Source organism: Silurus meridionalis, chromosome 14, assembly GCF_014805685.1.
Source record: "Silurus meridionalis isolate SWU-2019-XX chromosome 14, ASM1480568v1, whole genome shotgun sequence".
NCBI classification, from domain to species: domain Eukaryota; kingdom Metazoa; phylum Chordata; class Actinopteri; order Siluriformes; family Siluridae; genus Silurus; species Silurus meridionalis.
In genome coordinates, this window is record NC_060897.1 from 2,757,857 (window position 1) to 2,781,667 (window position 23,811).

The window sequence follows — 23,811 nt, forward strand, 5'->3', positions numbered from 1 at the left end:
TTACTGGTTCACAGATGCCAGAAGTGAAGCCTCACATTATTACTGTGTCACTCAGGAAACACCTCAAAGGATACATGAACATGCTCACACATGCACACACACACACACACACACACTGTAGATGTGTACAGGGATCTAGAGATCCGAGCCAGTAGTGTATAACTCCTAATCTAGATTTATCGATATGTCATTGGGTATATATTTTTTAATATTTTTTCCTCCAGCTTTGTTAAAAACTATGCAACAAATTGCTGAAATAAAGACGAGCCTTTGGGTGAAATGTTCTGAACGGAGCTCTGTGTGTGTTTTCACAGGGTTTCTCACGAGGTGCCATGCAGTTGGTGGTGTTTTTCTCTCGCTTGTCTCTTGAGCTCGCTCAGCTTATCCTCAGCTGTTTCGCCGATCAGCGACCTCACACTCTGAAACCAGGCCACGTGACGGTATCGCAGAATTCACAAGCGCTTACAGTTTTCTTTTCTGTCTGAGCAAAAATAATGTGTAGTGTTTTCAGGATTTCTACCAGTTACCAACTCATTGTCGCTTCTCCAGCAGAACCCGTGTCCAGTCGAAGATGCTTCTTTTCTCTCTAAAATGCTTTTCTGGTGGTTCAGTGGGTGAGTTTTATCTAGTTTTTTAAGCATTTTTAATAATTGGTGATGCCAAAAGTATTAGGACACTCAACATTTCCAGCCCTATGTGGTTCTTCCCCAAACTGTTACCACAAAAATTGGAGGCACACAATTACAGAGGGCATCTTTGGGTGCATTTTCTAGCATGAAATTTCCCCTATACTTGAACTAGAAGACCCAATCCTGTTCCAGCATGACAAAACCGCTGTACATAGAACCAACTCCATGAAGATATATTTTACATGAAATGGACTGAAAGATCTCCTGCTGTTGAGCTCAAACACTAATGAACACTTTTGGGATGAACTGATAAACACTGACTGTACCCCAGGCCTCCTCACCTCACACCCGTGTGGTTGAATGAGTCTCATACAACTCTCCAATGAAATTTAGTGTAACAACTTGCCAGAAGAATGGAGGTTCTTTCAACAGCTGATGGAGAAATATGGAATGGACTGCTCAGAAATAGTATAATAGATGTCTACAATCTTTTGGCCATAAAGTGCAGGTTTTACACACATCAGAAGTTGTTCAGCTCATTTCCAAAGTCTGTATATACATTTGAAAAAAAAAAAAAAATAGATTAAATTAAATATAGATAGATAGATAGATAGATAGATAGATAGATAGATAGATAGATAGATAGATAGATAGATAGATAGATAGATAGATAGATAGATAGATAGATAGATAGATAGATAGATAGATAGATAGATTTTTTTCTTTAATAAATGCATTTTTTTATATTTAAAAAAATATATCAAACACTATAAAATAAATAATATTTATTATATATATTAATAAATAAATATTATACATATTATATAATAATATTCAAATAATAGTGCAATATTTAGGACAATTTTTCGGACTTTTCTGTACATTTTGAAAAGATGTGCTGCCCGATATAGAAAACCTGCAACACACTTCAACAATTATTATCATACACTAATCCTGTGGTTTCAGTTATAATTGTAACAGCAGTGAAGGTGAATTTAACATCAGTGTCATGAGTGTGTGTGTTTTTTTTCAGGCTGGTTGTGAGAGGATATCGTTCACCTTTAACAACAGAAGACCTCTGGTCTCTACGAGAAGAAGACACGTCCGAGAAAATCATCGGTGATCTGGAGAGAGAGTGGAACACACAGCGTGCGGAGTTACAGTAAGAACTCGCTTGTTCAGTGATGACATTACGTACAGAAAGACAAAAAGTTACGGGATAATATTTGATGGCAAAATAGTTTTTCTATAACCTCGGGTCCTGAAATGAATCTTCTGTATGGACATCCCATTCCACATGTAGTCTTTATTTGCTCTTATAAAAAAATAGCAGCAGAGAGAACGCGATCGGGAAACAGTTCAATGACGAGAAAAAACAATCAGCATAGAAAATATTGGTCACAAATTATTGGTCACTTTCTGAATAATAAAACAAGCGCATCTACTAATAATTATATAAATAAATCGCTTTTTACCAACGCAAACATGTTAAAAATTATGCATTGCGATACAAATGCTAACTTGTATCCCATGCACACATTAACTTTTATGCCTGTGCATCTGCCTCTTTCAAAACAACCACCTGCATGTCTTCCCTCACCACATCCATAAACCTCCTCATTTGGCTTCCTCTTTTCCTCCTGTTTGCTGCCTTCAGCCTCAGCATTCTCCTACCAATACAATACAATACAATATAATATAATATTTGCCAGTCTTCATGGTGTGATATAAAAACACAATGCAACCTTGTGATCTTCTCCTTGGTGCTCAGACAGGAGCGGAGTATCAATGTGTCTCGAACCCTGAGCTCCAAGATCACGGAGCAAACACAGCTCCTGCAGAAACTTAGTCAGGAGCAGAGCGCCGGTTTCCTCCTGCTGCGTCTGCTGGCTAAATCGTTTGGGCCGTGCTTCCTGTCAGGAACGCTCTGTCTCCTCATCCATGACGCCTTCATGTTCTCCATCCCTCAGCTGCTCAGGTCAGAAGAGTATGTTATTTTTTATCTTCTTTTAGCTGCTTCTATTAGGGGGCGCCACAGCAGATCATCCTTCTCCATACCCCCTGTCCTTTACATCTGCCTCTTTTAAACCAATCTGTCTTTCCTCACCACATCCATAAACCTCCTCCTTGGTCTTCCTCTTTTCCTCCTTCCTGGTGTCTCCATCCTCAGCATTCTCCTACTAATATACCCCATGTCCCTCCTCTGCACATGTCCAAACCATCTCAATGTATTAATTTTTATCAATAAGTAAAAAGAATATAAAAAAAACCTGTAAATCATAAACTGATTGAAATTGTTCATGTATACACACTATGATGTTTTTATTTGCTTTCTAGCCTGCTGCTGGATGTGGTAAAAGACGAGAGCACCCCCTTGTGGAAGGGTTATTTCTTTGCCTTCTCCATGTTCCTGCTCTCGTGCCTGCAGTCGCTCTGTAACCATCAGTACATGTACAGCTGCTTCGCAGTGGGCATGAGGGTCAAAACGGCCATCACGGGGCTCGTCTACAGGAAGGTAACGTCTCGAGATCATCACGTTCAGCGAATACGTGCAGAAATCCTGATACACACTCAGTCATTTATGAGGAACAGGAACATAAAAATATCTTTAGTCTCTCTATCTTTAGTCTCTCTTTCTTTCTTACTCTCACTTTTTTTATCTGTCTTTCGCTCTTTCTATTCGCTCATAAATAAAAAGGAACGACTGATTTCACAAAATGTAGTTGAGTAAAAAGTCAAATATTTGACTTTGAAATGCAGCAAAGTCTCCCAAATGAAAAGACTTCAGTAAAATAGATGCATAAAAACGCTACTCAAATACAATAACGAATTACATTTACTTCATTACTGTCCACCACTGTATCTCTCTCGGACTGGCTGTCTCACTCACTCATTTACTCACTCATGCTCTCTTCCACTCACCCTCACACTCACTCTTTCACTCTCTTACTCTCACACTTACTCTTTCACTCTCATTCTCTTACTATCACACTCTTTCATTCTCTTACTCTCACTCTCACACTTACTCTTTCACTCTCTTACTCTCACTCTCTTACTCTCACACTTACTCTTTCACTCTCATTCTCTTACTATCACACTCTTTCATTCTCTTCCACTCACTCTCACTCTCACTCTTTCATTCTCTTCCACTCACTCACACTCACTCTTTCACTCTCTTCCACTCACTCTCACTCTCACACTCCCTCTTTCTCTCACTCTCACACTCACTCTTTCATTCTCTTCCACTCACTCTCACACTCATTCTTTCACTCTCTTTCTCTCACTCTCACACTCACTCTTTCACTCTCTTCCACTCACTCTCTCACTCTCACTCTTTCACTCTCTTACTCTCACTCTCTCCCTAGTCGTTGGTGATCAGCAGTGCTGCTCGCAGGACGTGTACAGTGGGAGAGATTGTGAACTTGGTCTCCACTGACACTCAGAAACTGATGGACTTTGTAGTGTACTTTAACGCCGTTTGGTTGGCGCCCATCGAAATCGGCCTTTGCCTTTTCTTTCTTTGGCAGGTAAAAAAACATTTACATTTGCTTCAGAATTCAACAAGAAACTCGATCCGATGTCATTTATTAGATTCGATTCTATTTGATTTGCAGAACACATTAAAGGAAGGAGAAATATCATTGTGTTAATTTATTTGAATTAAATTCACATTCTTGGCAGTGATTTGGGACGTTTATATTTATTTTGCAGCGTTTGGGCCCTTCGGCTTTGGCCGGTATCACCACGGTGATCTTTATCTTCCCTCTGAACGGCGTCATCGCCAAAATGCGCAGCAAACTGCAGGTTTGTTATTAACTTTACATAAAAACAATGCTGCCTGTTTCCTTTTCCAATATCTTCCAAAAGCAGACTATATGCTGATCGCATGCCCCTTCGCTGTGTGTGTATCTGCACTCAGGAGGTTCAGATGAAGCACATGGATGGACGTATAAAGCTGATGAATGAGATTCTGAGCGGAATAAAGATCCTGAAGTTTTATGCCTGGGAGAAAGCATTCGAAGAGCGAGTGCTGAGTTTCAGGGAGAAGGAACTGAAGGCACTAAAGAAATCACAAATCCTTTACTCCATCTCCGTCGCTTCCTTCAACTCCTCCACCTTCCTGGTGAGTCGCAGATAATGGTTTTGTTGTGATGTAAAGTAGCGACGCAATTTTCTATCCTCTTGCCTTCTTTCCTTCATAGGGACTGAAAGGCACAGAGGCCACACCTTCTTTAAATAGTAATGACAAATGTAGAAGCCACACCTCCTTTGCTGTGACTGAAAGATACCAACGCCACACCCCTTTAAATATGAATGGCAGGTACAGAAGCCACACCTCCTTCACTGACACAGAAAGATACCATGGCCACACCTCTTATAGAAATGTTCGGTGCAGAGGCCGTTACTTCTTTATTTAGACAGAACGATATCAATGCCATACCCCTTTAAGAATGCCATACCCCTTAAGAATGACAGAGGCCACACCTCTCCATATAGGAATAACAGGTACAGAGGCCACACCTCTTCATATAGGAATACCAGATACAGAGGCCACACCTCTTCATATAGGAATAACAGGTACAGAGGCCACACCTCTTCATATAGGAATAACAGATACAGAGGCCACACCTCTTTAAACAGGCATGGTAGATAAAAGCAGAAGCCTCTTCTACAGAGATTACTGCTACTAAAAGAGGCCACACCCCTCCAGGCCACACCCCTTCAGGTAGTGAAACTCATGCACTAAAGCCACCACATCTTCCTTAGGATGGATACTCAAAAGCCACGCCTCTTTTCTTAGGTCCAACAGTCAGAGGCCACACCTCCTGTTATAGAACCAACATTCTCAATCTTCTTTCTTAGAATTGACACACTTCATTAATAATCCCCTCTGGTAATTTTCCGCTGCTATTAAAACCTAAATGGGGGCTTTTGTGTGTCCAGATTGCGTTCGCCATGTTCGGATTTTACGTTCTTATCGATGAGAAAAACATCCTTGACGCTCAGAAGGTTTTTGTCTGTCTGGCACTCATCAATATCTTAAAGACACCGCTGAGTCAACTTCCCTTTGCCATTAGCACCACCATGCAGGTGAGTCTGAAACCCACCAAGTCCCCATTAATGCAAGTCTAAACCACTGTGTTCTTACTGACTCTAGAACTTTAAATAAAGACTTTTTGATTCATTATTTATATATAATGTATATGTGTATATAAAGGACAGTAGTGAGGAAGATTATGGTTGTTTTCAGGCTGTTGTGTCTCTCAAACGTCTTGGGAAGTTTCTGTGTCAGGACGAGCTGAAAGAGGACGCAGTGTTAAGAGCTCCATACACTCCAGGTGAGCATCAAATCAACATCTGGACATCATATTCATTGTCAGCACTGAAGGGTTACTACAGATTTGCAGCATCTATACACACACACACACACACACACACACACACACACACACACACACACACACATATTGTAGTAAGGAACTATATAGGAAATATATATAAAACAGGACAGGAACAGGACAGGAAAACAACATGGAGCAACAATGGGGACATCTTGTGGACAAAAGCAGAAATGCATGGCAAAGGAACAGGACAGGAAAACAACATGGAGCAACAATGGGGACACCTTGTGGACAAAAGCAGAAATGCATGGCAAACGAACAGGACAGAAACTCAAAATTCATTACAAAAAACACAGTATGACTGAACAAAAATATTTATAAAATAAAAAGAAAATTGTGCATATTATTTTTGGCAAATATATAATAAAAAATAGTAATTAATATATTATATGATATATTTAATAATAATAATAAATATATGTATATATACATTTTTAAGCTGCTATGCAAATCTTATAGCACTGATATCTGACAGGGTTCAGGGTTTATTATTATAAATTGTATTATTATTATTATATAGCAGGTTTTTTTTTTCCCCAGAGGGTGACAGCATTGTGATAGAGGACGGCTGTTTCAGCTGGAGCAGAGACGGAGTGCTGTGTTTGAAGAGGTAAGTTATTAATAATAAATATAAAAAATAAAACACTTGATAGAGCAACAATCAATGACTGGGTGATGTGATGAGGACTTATGAATATTAATATTTTATTTCTCTTGTACCACAGCGAATTAAAATCTATTTACTATTGAAAATGCACCTGAGCGATCTGTAACGGGTGTGTGGGGAAAATAAATTACATAAATGATATAGAAATGTAAAAAAAATTCTTATTATTTAGATGATTTTGTTTATTATAAAATATTAATAATTATAAATTCATTATCTATTATCTATTTTTTATTGAAATCAATTGTATATAAGTGCTATGTAAATAGAACATTATTATCATTATTATTTAATGATGATCACAGAGATGGTATTTGTTATTATGTGTATTATAGAGTGAATGTGAAAGTGCCTCACGGCTCGTTGGTGGTGGTGGTGGGTCACGTGGGCAGCGGAAAATCCTCTCTTCTTTCTGCCGTACTGGGAGAGATGGAAAAGAAGAGTGGAAATCTCACAGTAAAGGTAGACACACACACACACACACACACACACACACACACACACACACACACAGAAAGTATACCAGTGGTGTGCCATGGCAATTCACCCCAGCCCTTCAATGGTGTCCTGCCTGAATCAATCCAGCTCTTAATCCCAACATTATGACACCACGTCTATAGACACCCTCAATATTCTAGAGAAACGCAGTAGAACAGAGCGCTGCATCACAGACAGGAATCTCATAGAGTGAGAATAAATGTCATAAAGCAAGAAACCCAATGAACACAATTCAATACGTCTCCTTTCACTGGAGCCAAAGCTGCACCGCAACCGCAGTTTTTCTGGGCATTACATTCGGTTTTACTGGGGATTTGAAATGAAGGCAAATTGTGTTTGTGTGAAAATTCTACAGGAAGTATAAATATTTCATGTAAAAGCTCAACAAACGTTTTAAACTGTTTTGGTCGATTTTTTACTTACTCTTGAAAAGCCATCTTGTAAATGCACTTCTAAGTGTATCTGCGACCAAATCAGTTTATTTTCTGTCAGTTATTGTGAAATGAAAAAACAGTGACAGTGGTTTGAGCTTGTGCAGTTTGTTACAGATGCAGTTCGCGAGCTCTTACTAGTGCACTCTCTGACCATCTAATCGGAGGACGTGAAAATACTGATGTTACTGGACGCCTGCTAGACGGTCTCACTGTGGCCAACTCAAAATCTCAAAAACTTTAGGACTTGATGCAGATTTTTTTGACCCTGGCAACACATGATGTGACGGCTGAAATCTGATTGGATAGAAACTCTAACAGTAACAAGACAAAAATTGTTTGAAACATTCAGTCAGTGATTCTGATTCTCAGAAGAGAAAGCCTTGCTGGCCCTTATGGCCTTCCACTGTCAAATCTATAGTAAGGCATTCAGGTATCACTGATATAATGCAGCAGGAATGAATTAGAGATGAGGTGTATGATGTGTGTAATGTGTGTCAGGGTTCGGTGGCGTACGTGCCCCAGCAGGCGTGGATCCAGAACGGCACGTTGAAGGAGAACATCGTATTCGGGCAGCAGATGAAGGAAAGCTGCTATCAGAAAGTTCTGGAGGCTTGTGCTCTCCTTCCAGACCTGGAGATCCTCCCTGGAGGAGATGAAACGGAGATCGGAGAGAAGGTACAGTACTCTCACAATTAGACGGCTGAGATTTAGGGTTGATTTAGATCATCGTTCCTTCCTGGGTTCATAATATTTATTTTAGAAGAACTTTGTTGTCCAGGGTCTGAATCTTTCCGGCGGGCAGAAGCAGAGGGTGAGTTTAGCGCGAGCCGTGTACAGAAACTCTGACGTTTACCTGCTGGATGACCCTCTGTCTGCCGTCGACACACACGTGGGTCAGCACATCTTCGATAAAGTCATCGGGCCTAAAGGAGTCCTCAAAAATAGGGTACATTCATGAGGACATACACAAGTTAGTTTTTTTGGGGTTGAGGATCTTTTTGAGGTTTGATGTTAATTTTTCAGAGGTGTGTGTGTGTGTGTGTGTGTGTGTGTGTGTGTGTGTGTGTGTGTGTGTGTGTGTGTGTTGTTCCTCTCAGACACGTGTGCTGGTGACCCACGGGCTGAGCTTCCTGAATCAAGCAGACCTCATCCTGGTGATGGAGGACGGCCAGGTTACGGAGTCGGGCTCGTATACGGAGCTGTTAGAGAGGAGGAACTCGTTCGCCGACTTCCTTAAGATCTTCTCAAACACTGAACCCAAAAGTGAAGAAAATTTCACCAATAAGGGTAAGAGATCATGCAAACAGAACGTCTGACCCAAACCTGTTCCAGCATCACAACACTCCTGTGCACACAGTCAGCTCCATGAAGATCTCCTGCTATAGAGCTCCAAACCCTATTGAACACCTTTAGGATAAATTGTTTATGTGGTTTTCTTTGTTTCTCTTCCTCCTTCTCGGTCTCTCACGCTGACTGCACCCCAGGCCTCCTCGCCTACATCAGTACATAACTTTACTAACAGCCTTGTGGCTCAAATGAATCTCACACAAATCTCCACAAAATCTAATGGAACATCTTCCCAGATGAGAAGCTTATAATAACAGTAAATGGGAACTAAATATGGGAGGGAATGTCTGAGAAAAGCACATACAGCACTAATCTTATGGTCAGGTGTCCATACATTTTCCATCTAGTCTAGATCAAAACCTATTGTAGAGATGTGCACTGAAGCTGGAGGCTCTCGTGTTCCTTCAGGTGCGAGGAAATCTGTGTCACGTCTGAGCACGACGGATTTCTCTGTGGATATTCAACAGGAGCAGCTCATCAGGTAAAAGAAATTACACAGAAAAAACACTTAATATTTATTCACTTTTTTGTTTTACGTCGTTTGAGATGTTCTGCGTTCTATTGCGTTGCAGTGGGGATGTGATCAGCACTGAGATTCAGAGCATGGAGGTTTTATCTGAGTTAGAGCCAGAGCAGGATTCTGAGGAACTGCGAAAATTAACAAAGGCTGATAAAGCACATACTGGACGGGTGAGACAGATGGACACACACAGCTACAAAAAAGATCACTACAATCAGTCTGAGTATGAACTTGGGTTGGTGAAATTGTCTACACACACATTCCAAAACATGATCATCCACTCACAGGTCTTTAATAAGAACATCTGTATATATACTTATTTATATTTATTTAATCAGCCAGTCATGTGGCAGGAGTACAATCAAATAGATATAGTACAAGTCTAGAGCTTCAATTAATGAGGAATGAGGAGGGTCAGATGTCCATGACTTTAACTGTAGGCTGGATGTTGATACCAGATGGTTTCATGACATCTTCTGCCAATTACACACAACAGTCTCTAGAGTTTACACAGAATGGTGTGAAAAACAAACACTGCTGAGTGAGGGACAATTCTGTGGGTGAAAATGTTTCAGATTTTTGTTCCTGACTGAATGAGTGGAATTTTGGTGATCATCTGCTACAGAGGTCTGTGTACCTGAAGGTTTAATGTTTTGTGCATGCTGAGATCTGAGCAACTTCAAGAAACTTCGTAGGAATAGGCGTTCCTATTCAAGTGAACTGTGATGGTACATAGCATACTGTATCCTTCATCTAAGTGGAATAAGTTTATGCTTGAGAATGAATAAATAGATAATGATAGTGCCAGTGTTGTTATTAGTATTTGGTATGAGTATGTGCTCTGAATCACTTGTTCGCTTACCTCTAGGTGAAGCTGGAGATGTACATGGAGTATTTCAGGACCATTGGCCTGGCCTTCATCATCCCGATCATCTTCCTCTACGCCTTTCAGCAGGCCGCGTCACTAGGGTATAATTACCAACTGCAGCTTTGGGCTGACGATTCTGTAATGAATGGCTCTCAGAACAAAACGGATGCAAATCTGGCGGTGTTCGGGGCCCTCGGCTTCGCTCAGGGTGTGTAAGGAGGTTCTGGAAGTTCTGACAGTGTATCTGCAACATTACACATTGATGACATACCCAATTCCAAAAAAGTTGGGACACTGCGTAAATAAAAAAGAAAATAAATTTTAATGCAATGATTTACAAATCTTATAAACCCATATTTTATTCACAATAAAACATAGAAAACATCACATATGTAAACTGAGGAAATGTACTATTTTAGGAAAGGATACAATTCATGTACCATTCACAAGAAAAGTTTTTTCCCCCAGCCAATCTACCTCATGAACATTAAAATGCTCTCCCCATTGTCTTCTTCCTCTTCTTCTTCTTCTTCTTCTGACTTTTATTCCCCTTCTCTCCAGCGCATACCTCCACCTTCCCAGGCTCTTCTCAACCTGCTCACTACTCTCACCACAAATCACAATATCATCTCCAAACATCATATTCCAGGGAGACTCCTGTCTGACCTTGTCCTGTCGATCACCACTGCAAACAGGAAAGGGCCCAGAGCCGATCCTTGATGCAGTTCCACCTCCACCTGAAACCAGTCTGTCGTTCCTACTGCACACTTCACTGCTGTCACACTGTCCTCATACATGTCCTGCACCACCCTCACATACTTCTCTGACACACCAGACTTCCTCATACAATACTACAACTCCTCTCTCCACCCTGTCGTATGCTTTTTCTAAATTCACAAACACACAATGCAATTCCTTCTGACCTTCTGCACACATCTCCATCAACATTTTCAAATCAAATAATGCGTCTGTGGTGCTCTTCCTCGGCATTTTTTTAAGTAAATTTACTTTTTGAGATTTTGTTGCCCTGTTCCAACTCTTCTGAGACATGTTGCAGATATCAAATTTCCTCAATGTACATATTTTGTATGTTTTTTAATTTTTTATTGTGAATAAAATATTTACCCAGCATCTCAACTTTTCTGGAATTAGTGTTGTACTTTAATGTTCATTTTATATATATTTTTAATATAGTACAACTACTAAGTGTATCCTTTGTGTGTCCTTCAGGGATTGCCTTCTTCGCCACCACTGTAGCCATCTCATTAGGAGGTATCATCGCTTCTCGCCATCTTCACCTGGACTTTCTGCGTAACGTCATGCGCTCGCCAATGTCGTTCTTCGAGAGCACGCCGAGTGGAAACCTGCTCAATCGCTTCTCCAAAGAGGTCGACGCCATCGACTGCATGATCCCCGAGGCCTTTAAGATGATGCTGGGATACGTGTTTAAACTGCTGGAGGTCTGCATCATCGTTCTCATGGCCACACCCTTTGCTGGAGTCGTCATTCTTCCTCTCGCTCTGTTCTACGTCTTTATCCAGGTTTGGGCTTCATCTTGGTTATCAATTTCTTCTCCTCTGTCAGTTGTTGTAGATTGAAGAAAACAGATATTAAATCCAAATGCATATATACAGTGAGGAAAATAAGTATTTAAACACCCTGCTATTTTGCAAGTTTTCCCACTTAGAAATCATGGAGGGGTCTGAAATTGTCATCGTAGGTGCATGTCCACTGTGAGAGACATAATCTAAAAAAAAAAATCCAGAAATCACAATGTATGATTTTTTAACTATTTATTTGTATGATACAGCTGCAAATAAGTATTTGAACACCTGTCTATCAGCTAGAATTCTGACCCTCAAAGACCTGTTAGTCTGCCTTTAAAATGTCCACCACACGTTTATATTTGAGCTTGTGCAGTTTGCTACAGATGCAGTTCACAAGCTCTGACTAGTGCTCTCTCTTGTAAATAGGCCACTTATGCCCTTCTGTTTTTTTTGCATTTCATTGTCTCTCTAGGTAAATTTACCTTCCACAATGAAAAAATAGTTGAATCTTATCTAATCTAATCTAACATCCAATCAAAAGACGTGAAAAGTTGACCACAGTGTGGCCAACTTGCAATCTGATTGATAAAAAAAACAGGCTTTCTAAGAATATATAATTTACACTGCAGGTTCCCACAATGTTTATTCTGAATCTGGGGTCAGAACTTTCAGTGTTACTCCATAGACCTTTGTTCATTCTGATGTATAAATAAAATGTTTGAGCTAATATTCAGTACATATAACGGACAAACATGCAGTCTTCCTTCCTTTATAGAGTTTTTACGTGGCTACATCCTGCCAGCTCCGGCGTCTGGAGTCGGTGAGCCGCTCCCCCATCTACACACACTTCAACGAGACAGTGCAGGGAGCGAGCGTGATCAGGGCGTTTGCGGAACAACCCAGGTTTATCCTGCAGGCAAACTTTAAAGTGGATCACAACCAGACCTCATACTTTCCCAGATTTGTCGCCACCAGGTACACTGTGATCATACATCACAGGAATTTTTGGTCCCATAATAATATATATATATATATATATATATATATATATATATATATATATATATATATGACCGTTACTGATCCTGCTTTCCGACTCATATTCCAATTCTAGATGGCTCGCTGTTAATCTGGAGTTTTTAGGGAACCTGTTGGTCCTCACAGCTGCAATCCTGTCTGTGATGGGAAGAAAATCTCTGAGTGCCGGAACTGTTGGCTTGGCCGTGTCACACTCTCTTCAGGTAGGCAAATGGAGGAGCTTCAAATAACCTTCTCAACCTGCATCTCATTATCTACATACTTGTGACGGGTCGTTCATGAACAATTCGGTCATTTTAAACGACTCTTTATGTGACTCAGAAGCATGAGTCGTCTCAAAGAGTGATTCACTCATTTTCTACCAGACACCAATGAGCAAGGCATCGCAAAATCTCCGTCCGTTATGTACAGGAAACTGAGTAGTTTATCTCTTCACTGTCTAGTAAAGAGTCGTTCGTTCTTTTATTACGTCACTCCCCATCCCCTACTGCCTTAACGCTATCCAGTGCAATACACAGGAAACAGAATTGAATAGTTCATTTTATCATCTGGTCTGAGTTGTTCGTTTTTTGATTTGTTTGTTTGTCACATAACTCCCACATAAGCTAAGCAGTTAAATACATAGATTAATTAATGTGACTATAGTCAAAGTTGGTGTATGTTGACGTGTTGGGGGAATCTGCTTATTAAAAATTTTACATTTTATTTTATTTCCTAATATAATAAAGAAAATGACTTATTTATTCATTTTGTTCAAGTCACTAAAGTGATCTGAATTTGCCATCACTACTTCATTCAGCTTCAGAATAATTGAAGCCATGAATTAATGTTTCCATGTTGTCTTTTTGCCCTGTTATAACTTCGTGAGAGAGCTTGTGGTAATAATAATAATGCTATAACTTAAACGAGACCTGGAACAAACTTTACTGGAACCTTCAAACCTTTCACGTAATAATAAGTGGATAAAAAATGCTGTTTCCTTCTTTTATAAACAACAAATATGAGAAAGGTGCTTTATATTTGCTACATGAGCCTTACAGCACAGTGAAATTCTTTCTTCGCATCTCCCAGCAATAGTAGGAAGCTGTGGCCAGCCATGGTACAGAACCCCTGGAGCACAAAGGAGTGGCAGCTTGGCATTGTTATGACCATTTATAGCTTCTATAACATAAAGAACTGTCAAACCTTCAAACCGTCCATAACATGAAACGTAATCAGTAACGGATAAATGGTTTCCATCCATTATATACAACAAAAAAATATTGACAAACTGCTGGGGTTTAAGAAGATACAACCCTGGATCACAAATTATTGGATTCCTGCCAACATACCTCAGACTAAAGAAGCAGCATGACAAAACCCAAAGCAAGCTCCATAAAGCTATGCCTTACATGGGTTAGAGTGGAAGATCTCCTGCTGTAAAGCTCTGACCCTCACACCTATTGGACGTGAATTGTAAAGCTCCTCCCCGCACCTCAGTCACCCAATACGCAAGTACAGTGTGTTATTTTTGATTGTGTTTCTGCAGGTTACCGCTATTCTCAGCTGGATCGTCCGCGCCTGGACAGACGTGGAAAACAACATTGTGTCAGTAGAAAGAGTGAAAGAGTATGCGGACACACCGAAAGAGGTACAATCTCAAACAAGTCAACACAACCCCAGATCCCAAAAAAGTTGGGACAATTTTGCCACATATACAATGGGGCAGATAAGTATTTGATTCACTGCCGATTTTTCAAGGTTTCCCATTACAAAGAATGGAGAGATCTCTAATTTTCATGGTAGGTACACCTCAACTGTGAGAGACAGAATCTAAAAAAATCCAGAAAATCACTCCTGATTTCTAAATAATAAATTCCCATTTTATTGCATGAAATAAGTATTTGATCACCTACCAACCAGCAAGAATGGGCTACAGGACAAGAGGCAAACAGCTCGGTGAGAAGGCAACAACTGTTGGCACAATTATTAGAAAATGGAAGAAATTCAAACTGACTGTCAATCTCCCTCAGACTGGGGCTCCATGCAAGATCTCGCCTTGTGGAGTATCAATGATCTTGAGAAAGGTGAGGAATCAGCCTAGAACTACATGGAAGGACCTGGTCAATGACCTGAAAAGAGCTGGGACCACAGTCTCAACGGTTACAGTCGAAACACACTACACCATCATGGATTAAATCCTGCAGCATGCGCAAGGTCCCCCTGCTCAAGCCAGCACATGTCCAGGCCCATCTGAAGTTTGTGAAAGACCATCTGGATGATCCAGAGGAGGCATGGGAGAAGTGGTCATGTGGTCAGATGAGACCAAAATAGAACTTTTTGGTATAAACTCCACTCGCCATGTTCTGAGGGAGGAGAAGGATGGGTACAATCCCAAGAACACCATCCCAACCGTGAAGCATGGGGGTGGAAACATCATGCTTTGGTGGTGCTTTTCTGCAAAGGGGACAGGAGGACTGCACCGTATTGAGGGGAGGATGGATGGGGCCATGTATCGTGGGATTTTGGGCAACAACCTTCTTCCCTCAGTTATAGCATTGAAGATATATAAATACATAAATAGATTTTTACCACTTTAAATCAGGTAATCTTAAAAAGGTTAAAAATACAGATGGAAATCAGAACATTTGAACTTAACTGTTTTGCTTACAGGCAGCTTGGTCGAAGGAGAACAATCTTCTGTCCTCTCACTGGCCACAAACCGGCTCAATCCTGTTTCACCAGTATGGATTGCAGTACAGAAAAGGTCTGGACTGGGCGTTGAAGGAGATCACACTCAACATCCAGGAGAAAGAAAAGGTAAACTATATGAAGGGCAGAGAAAAAAAAATATGAGAAAAAAGGTAAATTGTGATATCGCTTTCTGATCTGTCTCTCAGATTGGGATTGTGGGTCGGACCGGAGCGGGAAAGTCGACTCTCGCACTTGGAATGTTTCGGATCCTTGAGGCAGCGAAGGGAGAGATATTTATAGACGGAGTGAACATCGCTGAGATCGGACTGCATGAGCTGAGAGCTCGGATCACCATCATTCCACAGGTAAGTGCTCTATTTATACACACACACACACACACACATACACACACACACACACACACACACACACAAACTTAAATTCCTTTTTTCCCTTTTATTTAGATACATTCACATAAGATGACCATCTAGTTTGCTGTGTGTAAAACGTGTTTGTGTTGTGAGCAGGACCCGGTTTTGTTCTCTGGATCTCTGCGCAAGAACCTGGACCCATTCGATTATTACTCTGATGAGGAGGTGTGGAAAGCTCTAGAACTTGCTCATCTCAAAGGCTTTGTGTCAGGTCTTCAGGACAAATTAAACCACGAGTGTTCCGAGGGAGGAGAGAACATCAGGTACACCAAGTCCCTCAGGGTTCTTCTTGGCTCCTCAGCATGAGTCTGCCAGGGAATAGAGGAGATGGTGGTGATGATGATGATGATGATGAGAAGGAGGAGGAGAGATCCCTGTGTGTTACTGATGATCTGAAGCTTTATTCTGTTCCACACACAGTGTGCAGGTCAGAGCTGTAACCTGAACCATTAATCATCTGGATCTGACTTCTGGTGTGTGTGTGTGTGTGTGTGTGTGTAACAGTTTGGGTCAGAGGCAGCTAGTGTGTTTGGCTCGAGCTCTCCTCAGGAAGACGAAGATTCTGGTTCTGGATGAAGCCACAGCGGCTGTAGACCTGGAGACGGATGAACTGATCCAGTCCACCATCCGCACTCAGTTCGAGGAGTGTACAGTACTGACCATCGCTCACCGCCTCAACACCATCATGGATTATACACACACACACACACACACACACACACACCCCGCCTCAACACCATCATGGATTATACACGGTACACACACACACACACACACACACACACACACACACACACACACACACACACACGCCTCAACACCATCATGGATTATACATGGTACACACACACACACACACACACACACACACACACACCGCCTCAACACCATCATGGATTATACATGTACACACACACACACACACACACACACACACACACACACACACACACACACCACACCTCAACACCATCATGGATTATACATGGTACACACACACACACACACACACACACACACACACACACACACACATCCCGCCTCAACACCATCATGGATTATACATGGTACACACACACACACACACACACACACACACACACACACACTGCCTCAACACTATCATGAATTAAACACACACACACACACACACACACACACACACACAGGACTGAGCAGTGTGTGATGTTCTTTGCAGTGTGTTGGTGATGGAGCGAGGTTCTATCACAGAAATGGATTCGCCCTCAAACCTGCTCTCACAGAGAGGCGTCTTCTATAAAATGTGCCAGGAGGCGGGGCTAGTGTGATTACATCATAATCAGAGATGAGAAGTGTGATGGTCTCCTGAAGGATGAAGATCTGCAGGACAGAACCTTCTGGAACCTTTTTATACTTTTTAATACATGATGAAGGTCCTTATGAACAGTGTTACTCGGAGAAGAACTGTAACTGATGTGTTCATCTCTCTCTTTCTCTCATACACTCACTCTATTCATTCTCTCCATTTCTCCTCCTCCACCAGCTCCTCCTCTTACTCTTCTTCTGGTTCCGTCGTTTCCTTTCCCTCCGCCTTCTTCTCTTCCTCCTCTTCCACATCCTCCACCTCCTCCACAACTTTCTTCCTATCTTCTTCTTCTTCTCCCTTCAGCTCCTCAGGAACAAGAAGTTCTACAGAGTGATTGTAAAAACCACCTCTGCAATTGAAAGTTCTTGACTTTACATTAATGACCTCAACACCTGGAATCAATTCTTTAAAAAGAATGAATTATTTATAGAAAGTGTTCTGTAGCACCAGCACATTCGTATTTCAGCGATTTAGAAATCATCAAATGCTGATGTTTTTTTTAATTGTATTATTTGTATTTTATACGCTCACATATTTAAGCCAAAATGTTAAATGTTTTTCTGTACAGTCAAAAATAATAAACAGAAATATCAGGACACCAGACTTTTCCAGCCATATGTGGTTCTCCATAATGTTCCTAAAAAGTTGACGGCAAGGTTTTCGCCAAGTGGAATCTTTTTTTATACTTTGTAAGATGGGGGGGTGGGGGTGGAAGGTTGGTGAGGGAAACTACTGTTTATAGCTGCTATAATGTAAATAACAACAGGAACTGCATTTCACACCTCCGCCTTCAGTGATGTCCTACCTGCATCGATCCACCTCTTAATGAAACTCATCATTATTCTCACTCATTTATTTATTAAATCTCTCACAGTATCATGATGTGGTTTAATTGTCTTCCGGAAAAGCTGCTTGAAATTTCCCATGAACTAAATCCATGTATTTCACTATTTTCCATGTGGTCACTGTGGAGGGACTTTATGAACGCACTGTATACGTTTATTTCACTGTGTTTTACTGATGCTAGAGATCCGTTTTAATATAAAATAATGGCTTTTTGGTTAATTACTAATATATACTGAATGCACTTTTTTTTACTCAAGTTAAAGTAAAGACGTTTGGCCTCTGACATGTACTTAATTAAAAAGTAGTCTTTATTACTACCTGTTTTAGTGTCACGATGGTAACTGGATCTCACATTAATATATTAATACAAATATTGATTAAGCAGATTAAATAATTTGACCAATGTTAAAATTACTACTACTATATAGAGATACAGCATAGTCAGGGCTCGGACTAAAAAGCAGGCAAAGAGCCAAATATTTATATACATTAGATTCCTTTAAAACAAACACAATAATCCATGAAAAAACTCTCAAAAGCTTTTAGAAAAATCTTTTACAAGAGCAAACCAGTACGCAAAGGAAAAAGACAACAAACTTACAAAAAAACTGAGAAGCATAAACACTGAAATACACACTGGAGAAAAAGGGTACAGGTAGCAATAATTTGCCTTAGCATGAACAGAGAAAACCGATATAAAGGAACAATAGGGACATCTTGTGGACAAAAGCAAAAATGCATGCCAAAGGAACAGTTCAGGAAAACAAGATGGAGCAAACAATGGGGCCATCTTGTGGACAAATGCGGAAATGCATGGCAAAGAAACAGGAAAAGAACCCATGATCCATCACATGACAGTTTGACTAAATAAATATATTTATAATGAAAGGAAAATAGGGCTTTTTTTTTTTTTTGCTTGTCAAATATACGTTTTTAAATAATAGTAAGTATATGTTTATAATAAATAATTAAGTAATAAATAATTTCCAGGCTGCAGTGCAATGTGATATCCAATAGGGTTCATTATTATTATTATTATTATTATTATTATTACTACTACTACTACTAATACATAGCAGTTTTCTCTTCCTGGAGACAGTGTGCTGTGTTTAAAAAAGGTGAGCTAAATTAAAGCATAAAAGAATCACAAAAATGATAGGCTTCGTCATGCTCAGAAAAAGACACGAAGACGATTACGAAACCATTCCTTTATTTTATTTAACTCGAGATTTCCTTTTATGAAAGGAAGCACACTTTAAAACTAGTACGAGTACATTACAAATAAGCATTCGCTGACCGAACACGCACCATATAAATAAAAATAACAAACAAATCTGGTGTACATGAAATGCAAAGGTTTGGTAATAAACTCCAGACGTTCAGCTCTCCCTCTCTCACACACACACACACACACACACACACACACACACACACACACACACACACACCAGCAGGTAGAAAAGATATTCGAAAGGACCTGCACTAATTATATTTGAAGAGAGATAAAAACTGCTCATTACCAGAGTCATTTCCTCGTTCTCACTATAATAAAGAAAAATGTTTTATATACACAATGTAGGGCCAAAAATATTGGGACACCCGACTTTAATAGTCATATGTGGATCTTCACCAAACTGTTCTCACGGAGTCGGACATGCACAATTGCATTTGAATGTAATGATAAGTTTTCCCCTTCACCCAAACCTGTTCCAGCATGAAATTGCTGCACAATGAAGATAACATGGGTTGGAGTGGAAGATCTCCTGCTCTACAGCTCTGTCCCTAAACCTATTGAGAAAGAAAAAAAGTGGGATCTAATGGAAATTCTTCCCAGAAGAGTGAAGCTTCTCATACGAGCAAATAAGGAACTCAATATGAAATGGGATGTCCAAAAAGAAGAACGTACCAAATGTATGGTCAGGTGTCCAAAAACTTTTGGTCATACAGTGTGTGATATTATACACACACACACACACACACACACATATATATATATATATAAATAAAATGTGAAAATTATTATTATTATTTGAGCAGCATTGAATAAAGTTTGCATAGAAAAAAACCCACACTAACATATGGCAACTAACTGATGACAACATGAAGCTTCACACTTGGATGTGGATGTGGATGTCTCCTCCACGTGAAACTCCATTGAGGTGACCTGGTGGTTAGTTTATAAGAAGCCAAAAGCCTATACATCGCATCTCTCGTAACGTATTTGAAGCCTAGGAAAGAATTAATTCAATCATCATCATCATCATCGTGGTGGCTGCAGAATCCCAGACATGTAGATGATGGTCATGAGGACATCACTTAGATCTTCAAACAACAAATGAAAAGATAGCTGAGTAGACCAGGACACAGATACGGTGAGCGCCACACGTCTCCTTTCCCTGACTAATAATTAGCGCAACGTTCTATAACTATATCTAACGTAGCATGGCATAGCTACAGAATGCTGCATTTTGATTGGTCAGAAGGTGTCTATTAATTTTCTATAACAGAAACTCCACTATACAATAGAAACACCTCGTTCCGAGGGAAGGAGTCTCCAGTGTCAGTGCTTTTGTAACAGGTCAAGCTGTAACTTTTTTTCACGTCAGGAAACGACATTTAATCCACGCTAAATTGTAACGTAACGACAGGGACGGATCAAGTTTTATTGTTTTAATCCGTACGTAACCACCAGTTCACCTCAGAAGCTCGGTTTTAAAGGATACACACATCAGCGGTACGTTAAATCATCATCACCTTCAATTCCTCGTCGTCTACCATTCAGGAGCGACCTGACTACAGCCTATTGGAGACGTCGCCTGACCTGAAGTCTGTCAGAAAGGCAACACCAGGAGATCTCATATTCAATACAATTCAACGGACAGAACAAGAAAAAAGAAAAAAAAGCAGTATGCTGGGAGAAAAACAAAAGACTGCGTTTTCATTCGTCAGGAGAACAGGTGATTTGTCACCACCATTGTTATCCGATAGAAAGACGACGTCACAGTGATGATGTCGATGCGACATGACACCTGAGTGTGGGCGTGGCATAATGAGCTAAAAACGTCTCCTGTGGGTGTGGCTTCTTGTGCTAGAGTTGTCTCCTATGGGCGTGTTCATGAGCTAACATACCTTGTTTTTTATCCATTCAGACTGTTGCTTTATTGCATCATTACACTTTTTGCTTTCTCTTTCCCTCTTTTTTGTATTTAGAGTGCACTAGTGAGAAACACACCACAGATCATCGCTAACCTCCTGTCTTTTTGTACTCTTGTTCAAACTGGCAGATTTATTTCTTAGCTAATGCGGAGACTAAAGAGAACTCAGGGTTGATAAGATTAGTTTCCAAAAGTGTGTGTGTGTGTATGTGTGTGTGTGTGTGTGTGTGTGTGTGTGTGTATATGAGGTATCATGTTTCAAGCCAGCATGTCAACGAGAATGGATTCTAACCTAAACTTTTTTTTTGGTATTTCAAAACTAAAATCCGTCTTTTTGGTGAAATATTCAGGGATTTCTCTAAAGTAACAGCTCATCCAGCAGCAGGAAAAGAAAGTGCTTGCTTATAACAATGTCCCTCCACAGGCTCTGCCCACAGCTGGGTTCTAGAATGGACTGTTTGTTCTGGCACGAACACAGCATTCTAGAACAGGCAGTGTGTCTCAGAAGCAAAAGTCTTGTTCTAGTATGAGCAGTGGGTTCTGGAGGAAATTGGGGTTGTAGAACTGAGAATTCATTCTGGAGTGAGAACTGGATACTTGGTTCTAAAATAAACCCTGTGTTTTTAAACAGAGGATGGATTCTGGAGTGACCGCTGTGTTCTAGAACAAGGCGCAAAAAAAAAAAAAAAAAAAAAAAAACACCGCCAACCACAGCAATATTCTAGAATAGTTTGTGCATTTCAGAGGCAAAAAAAACCCTGTGATCTAGAATGGACACAAACTCTCTAGTGATATGGTGTGAACAGAGAATTAATTCCTGAGTGTAAATTGAGCCCGTTTGATTCTAGAAAGAGGCTTGTGTTTAAAAAAAGGAAAAAGAAAAAAAAGGCGGTTAAGCCGGAGTGACAGCTGTGTTCTGGAACTGGCCTGTGTCTTAAAACAGAGGGTTGTTTCTGGAGAGACAGCTGTGTTCTAGAAAACAGGCACACAACAATGTATCTAAAATGGACACTGGGTTCTTGAGTGAGACCAGTGGAACGGGGGTCTTGAATGGACACGTTGTTCTAGAACAAGGCCTGTGTTCTAGAATAGATTGTGCATTTCAGATGCAGGAAAAGAAAAAAAGAAAAACATTTTCTAGAATGACACTGGGCTCTGTATTAAAATTGGCGTTCTATAACGGACAGTAAATCCTGGAGTGAGAGCAGTGTTCCAGAATGGACAGTTAATTCCAGAGTGGCAGCTGGATTTCTGAATAGACGGTATCACAGTGTGTCTGTTGCACACTAGACAGTGAATTCTGGAGTGAGCAGATCAAAAGATCTGCTGTTGCTTTCTTATATTCATCACCTTTTTAAGTATTATTGTAATCAGACCAAACCGGAGTCTTTGGCCATCTTGTAGAAGATCCCTCTGTTTGCGATGAGACTGGATGGAGAATCAAACTCCACCATCTGGCCTTTATCTAGAACCAGAACCCTGCAGACACACAACAGGGAAAACGTTATCATTATGTTTAGTGTATATATATATATATATATATATATATATATATATATATATATATATATATATATATATATATATATATATGTGTGTGTGTGTGTGTGTGTGTGTGTGTGTGTGTGTGTGTGTGTGTGTGTGTGTACCGTGTATAATCCATGATGGTGTTGAGGCGGTGAGCAATGGTCAGTACTGTACACTCCTCGAACTGAGTGCGGATGGTGGACTGGATCAGTTCATCCGTCTCCAGGTCTACAGCCGCTGTGGCTTCATCCAGAACCAGAATCTTCGTCTTCCTGAGGAGAGCTCGAGCCAAACACACTAGCTGCCTCTGACCCAAACTGTTTTACACACACACACACACACACACACACACAAACCAGAACCAGAGTCAGATCCAGAAGATTAATGGATCAGGTTACAGCTCTGACCTGCACACTGTGTGTGGAACAGAATAAAGTTTTAGATCATCAGTAACACAAGAGGAGGAGATGAAGAAACAAAAGAGAAGGAAGACGACAAGGAAGAGAAAAAGAGGAAGAAAAGGAGAAGGAGAAAAAAGAAGCTGTAGGAAGAGATGGAAACAAATGAGAAAAAAAGTAAGAAGAGGAGATACAAGAAAAAAAAAAAAAGAGTAGGAGGAAAAGGAAGAAAACAAAAGAAGAAAAAAGAGAAAGAGAAGGAAGGATAATAAAGGGAAAAGAAAATCATGGGGGGGAATACAAATTTGTGGAGGAAAAGAAGAATAGAGGAAGAAGAAAAAGAAGTGGAGAAAGAATAGGAAGAGGAGGAAAAAAAAGAAGAAGAAAGTGATTTTGAAGGTTTTAACTGGAATTTGAACAGAAGCTTCAGATCATCAGTAACACACAGGAATCTGCTCATCATCATTTCCTCCTTTGTTCCCTGGC

The 23,811-nt window shown here is 40.3% G+C and overlaps 2 protein-coding genes across 4 annotated transcripts in view; one reads left to right on the forward strand and one right to left on the reverse strand.

Moving 5' to 3' along the window:
• abcc6b.2 (ATP-binding cassette, sub-family C (CFTR/MRP), member 6b, tandem duplicate 2) overlaps window positions 1-17,971 on the forward strand; it is a 39,785-nt gene extending 21,814 nt beyond the window's left edge. The window contains exons 5-31 of one of the 3 annotated variants that reach the window (XM_046866504.1): window positions 315-440; window positions 550-614; window positions 1,663-1,791; window positions 2,401-2,616; window positions 2,967-3,144; window positions 3,995-4,156; window positions 4,341-4,433; window positions 4,549-4,752; window positions 5,574-5,720; window positions 5,881-5,968; window positions 6,572-6,641; window positions 7,034-7,160; window positions 8,129-8,305; window positions 8,409-8,576; window positions 8,728-8,917; window positions 9,386-9,458; window positions 9,550-9,667; window positions 10,366-10,573; window positions 11,596-11,906; window positions 12,688-12,887; window positions 13,027-13,153; window positions 14,479-14,580; window positions 15,603-15,749; window positions 15,830-15,988; window positions 16,151-16,317; window positions 16,559-16,752; window positions 17,252-17,971. In XM_046866504.1, coding sequence (XP_046722460.1) covers window positions 315-440; window positions 550-614; window positions 1,663-1,791; window positions 2,401-2,616; window positions 2,967-3,144; window positions 3,995-4,156; window positions 4,341-4,433; window positions 4,549-4,752; window positions 5,574-5,720; window positions 5,881-5,968; window positions 6,572-6,641; window positions 7,034-7,160; window positions 8,129-8,305; window positions 8,409-8,576; window positions 8,728-8,917; window positions 9,386-9,458; window positions 9,550-9,667; window positions 10,366-10,573; window positions 11,596-11,906; window positions 12,688-12,887; window positions 13,027-13,153; window positions 14,479-14,580; window positions 15,603-15,749; window positions 15,830-15,988; window positions 16,151-16,317; window positions 16,559-16,752; window positions 17,252-17,361 — 4,056 coding nt within the window. In that variant the 3' untranslated portion in view covers window positions 17,362-17,971. The remainder of the gene's footprint in view (window positions 1-314; window positions 441-549; window positions 615-1,662; window positions 1,792-2,400; window positions 2,617-2,966; window positions 3,145-3,994; window positions 4,157-4,340; window positions 4,434-4,548; window positions 4,753-5,573; window positions 5,721-5,880; window positions 5,969-6,571; window positions 6,642-7,033; window positions 7,161-8,128; window positions 8,306-8,408; window positions 8,577-8,727; window positions 8,918-9,385; window positions 9,459-9,549; window positions 9,668-10,365; window positions 10,574-11,595; window positions 11,907-12,687; window positions 12,888-13,026; window positions 13,154-14,478; window positions 14,581-15,602; window positions 15,750-15,829; window positions 15,989-16,150; window positions 16,318-16,558; window positions 16,753-17,251) is intronic. The other 2 variants (XM_046866507.1, XM_046866505.1) reach the window with 2 other exon arrangements.
• A 1,467-nt stretch (window positions 17,972-19,438) lies between these two features.
• abcc1 (ATP-binding cassette, sub-family C (CFTR/MRP), member 1) overlaps window positions 19,439-23,811 on the reverse strand; it is a 35,341-nt gene continuing 30,968 nt past the window's right edge. The window contains exons 31-32 of the mRNA XM_046866509.1: window positions 23,050-23,244; window positions 19,439-22,879 (exon numbers count right to left, since the gene is read on the reverse strand). Coding sequence (XP_046722465.1) covers window positions 22,771-22,879; window positions 23,050-23,244 — 304 coding nt within the window. The 3' untranslated portion in view covers window positions 19,439-22,770. The remainder of the gene's footprint in view (window positions 22,880-23,049; window positions 23,245-23,811) is intronic.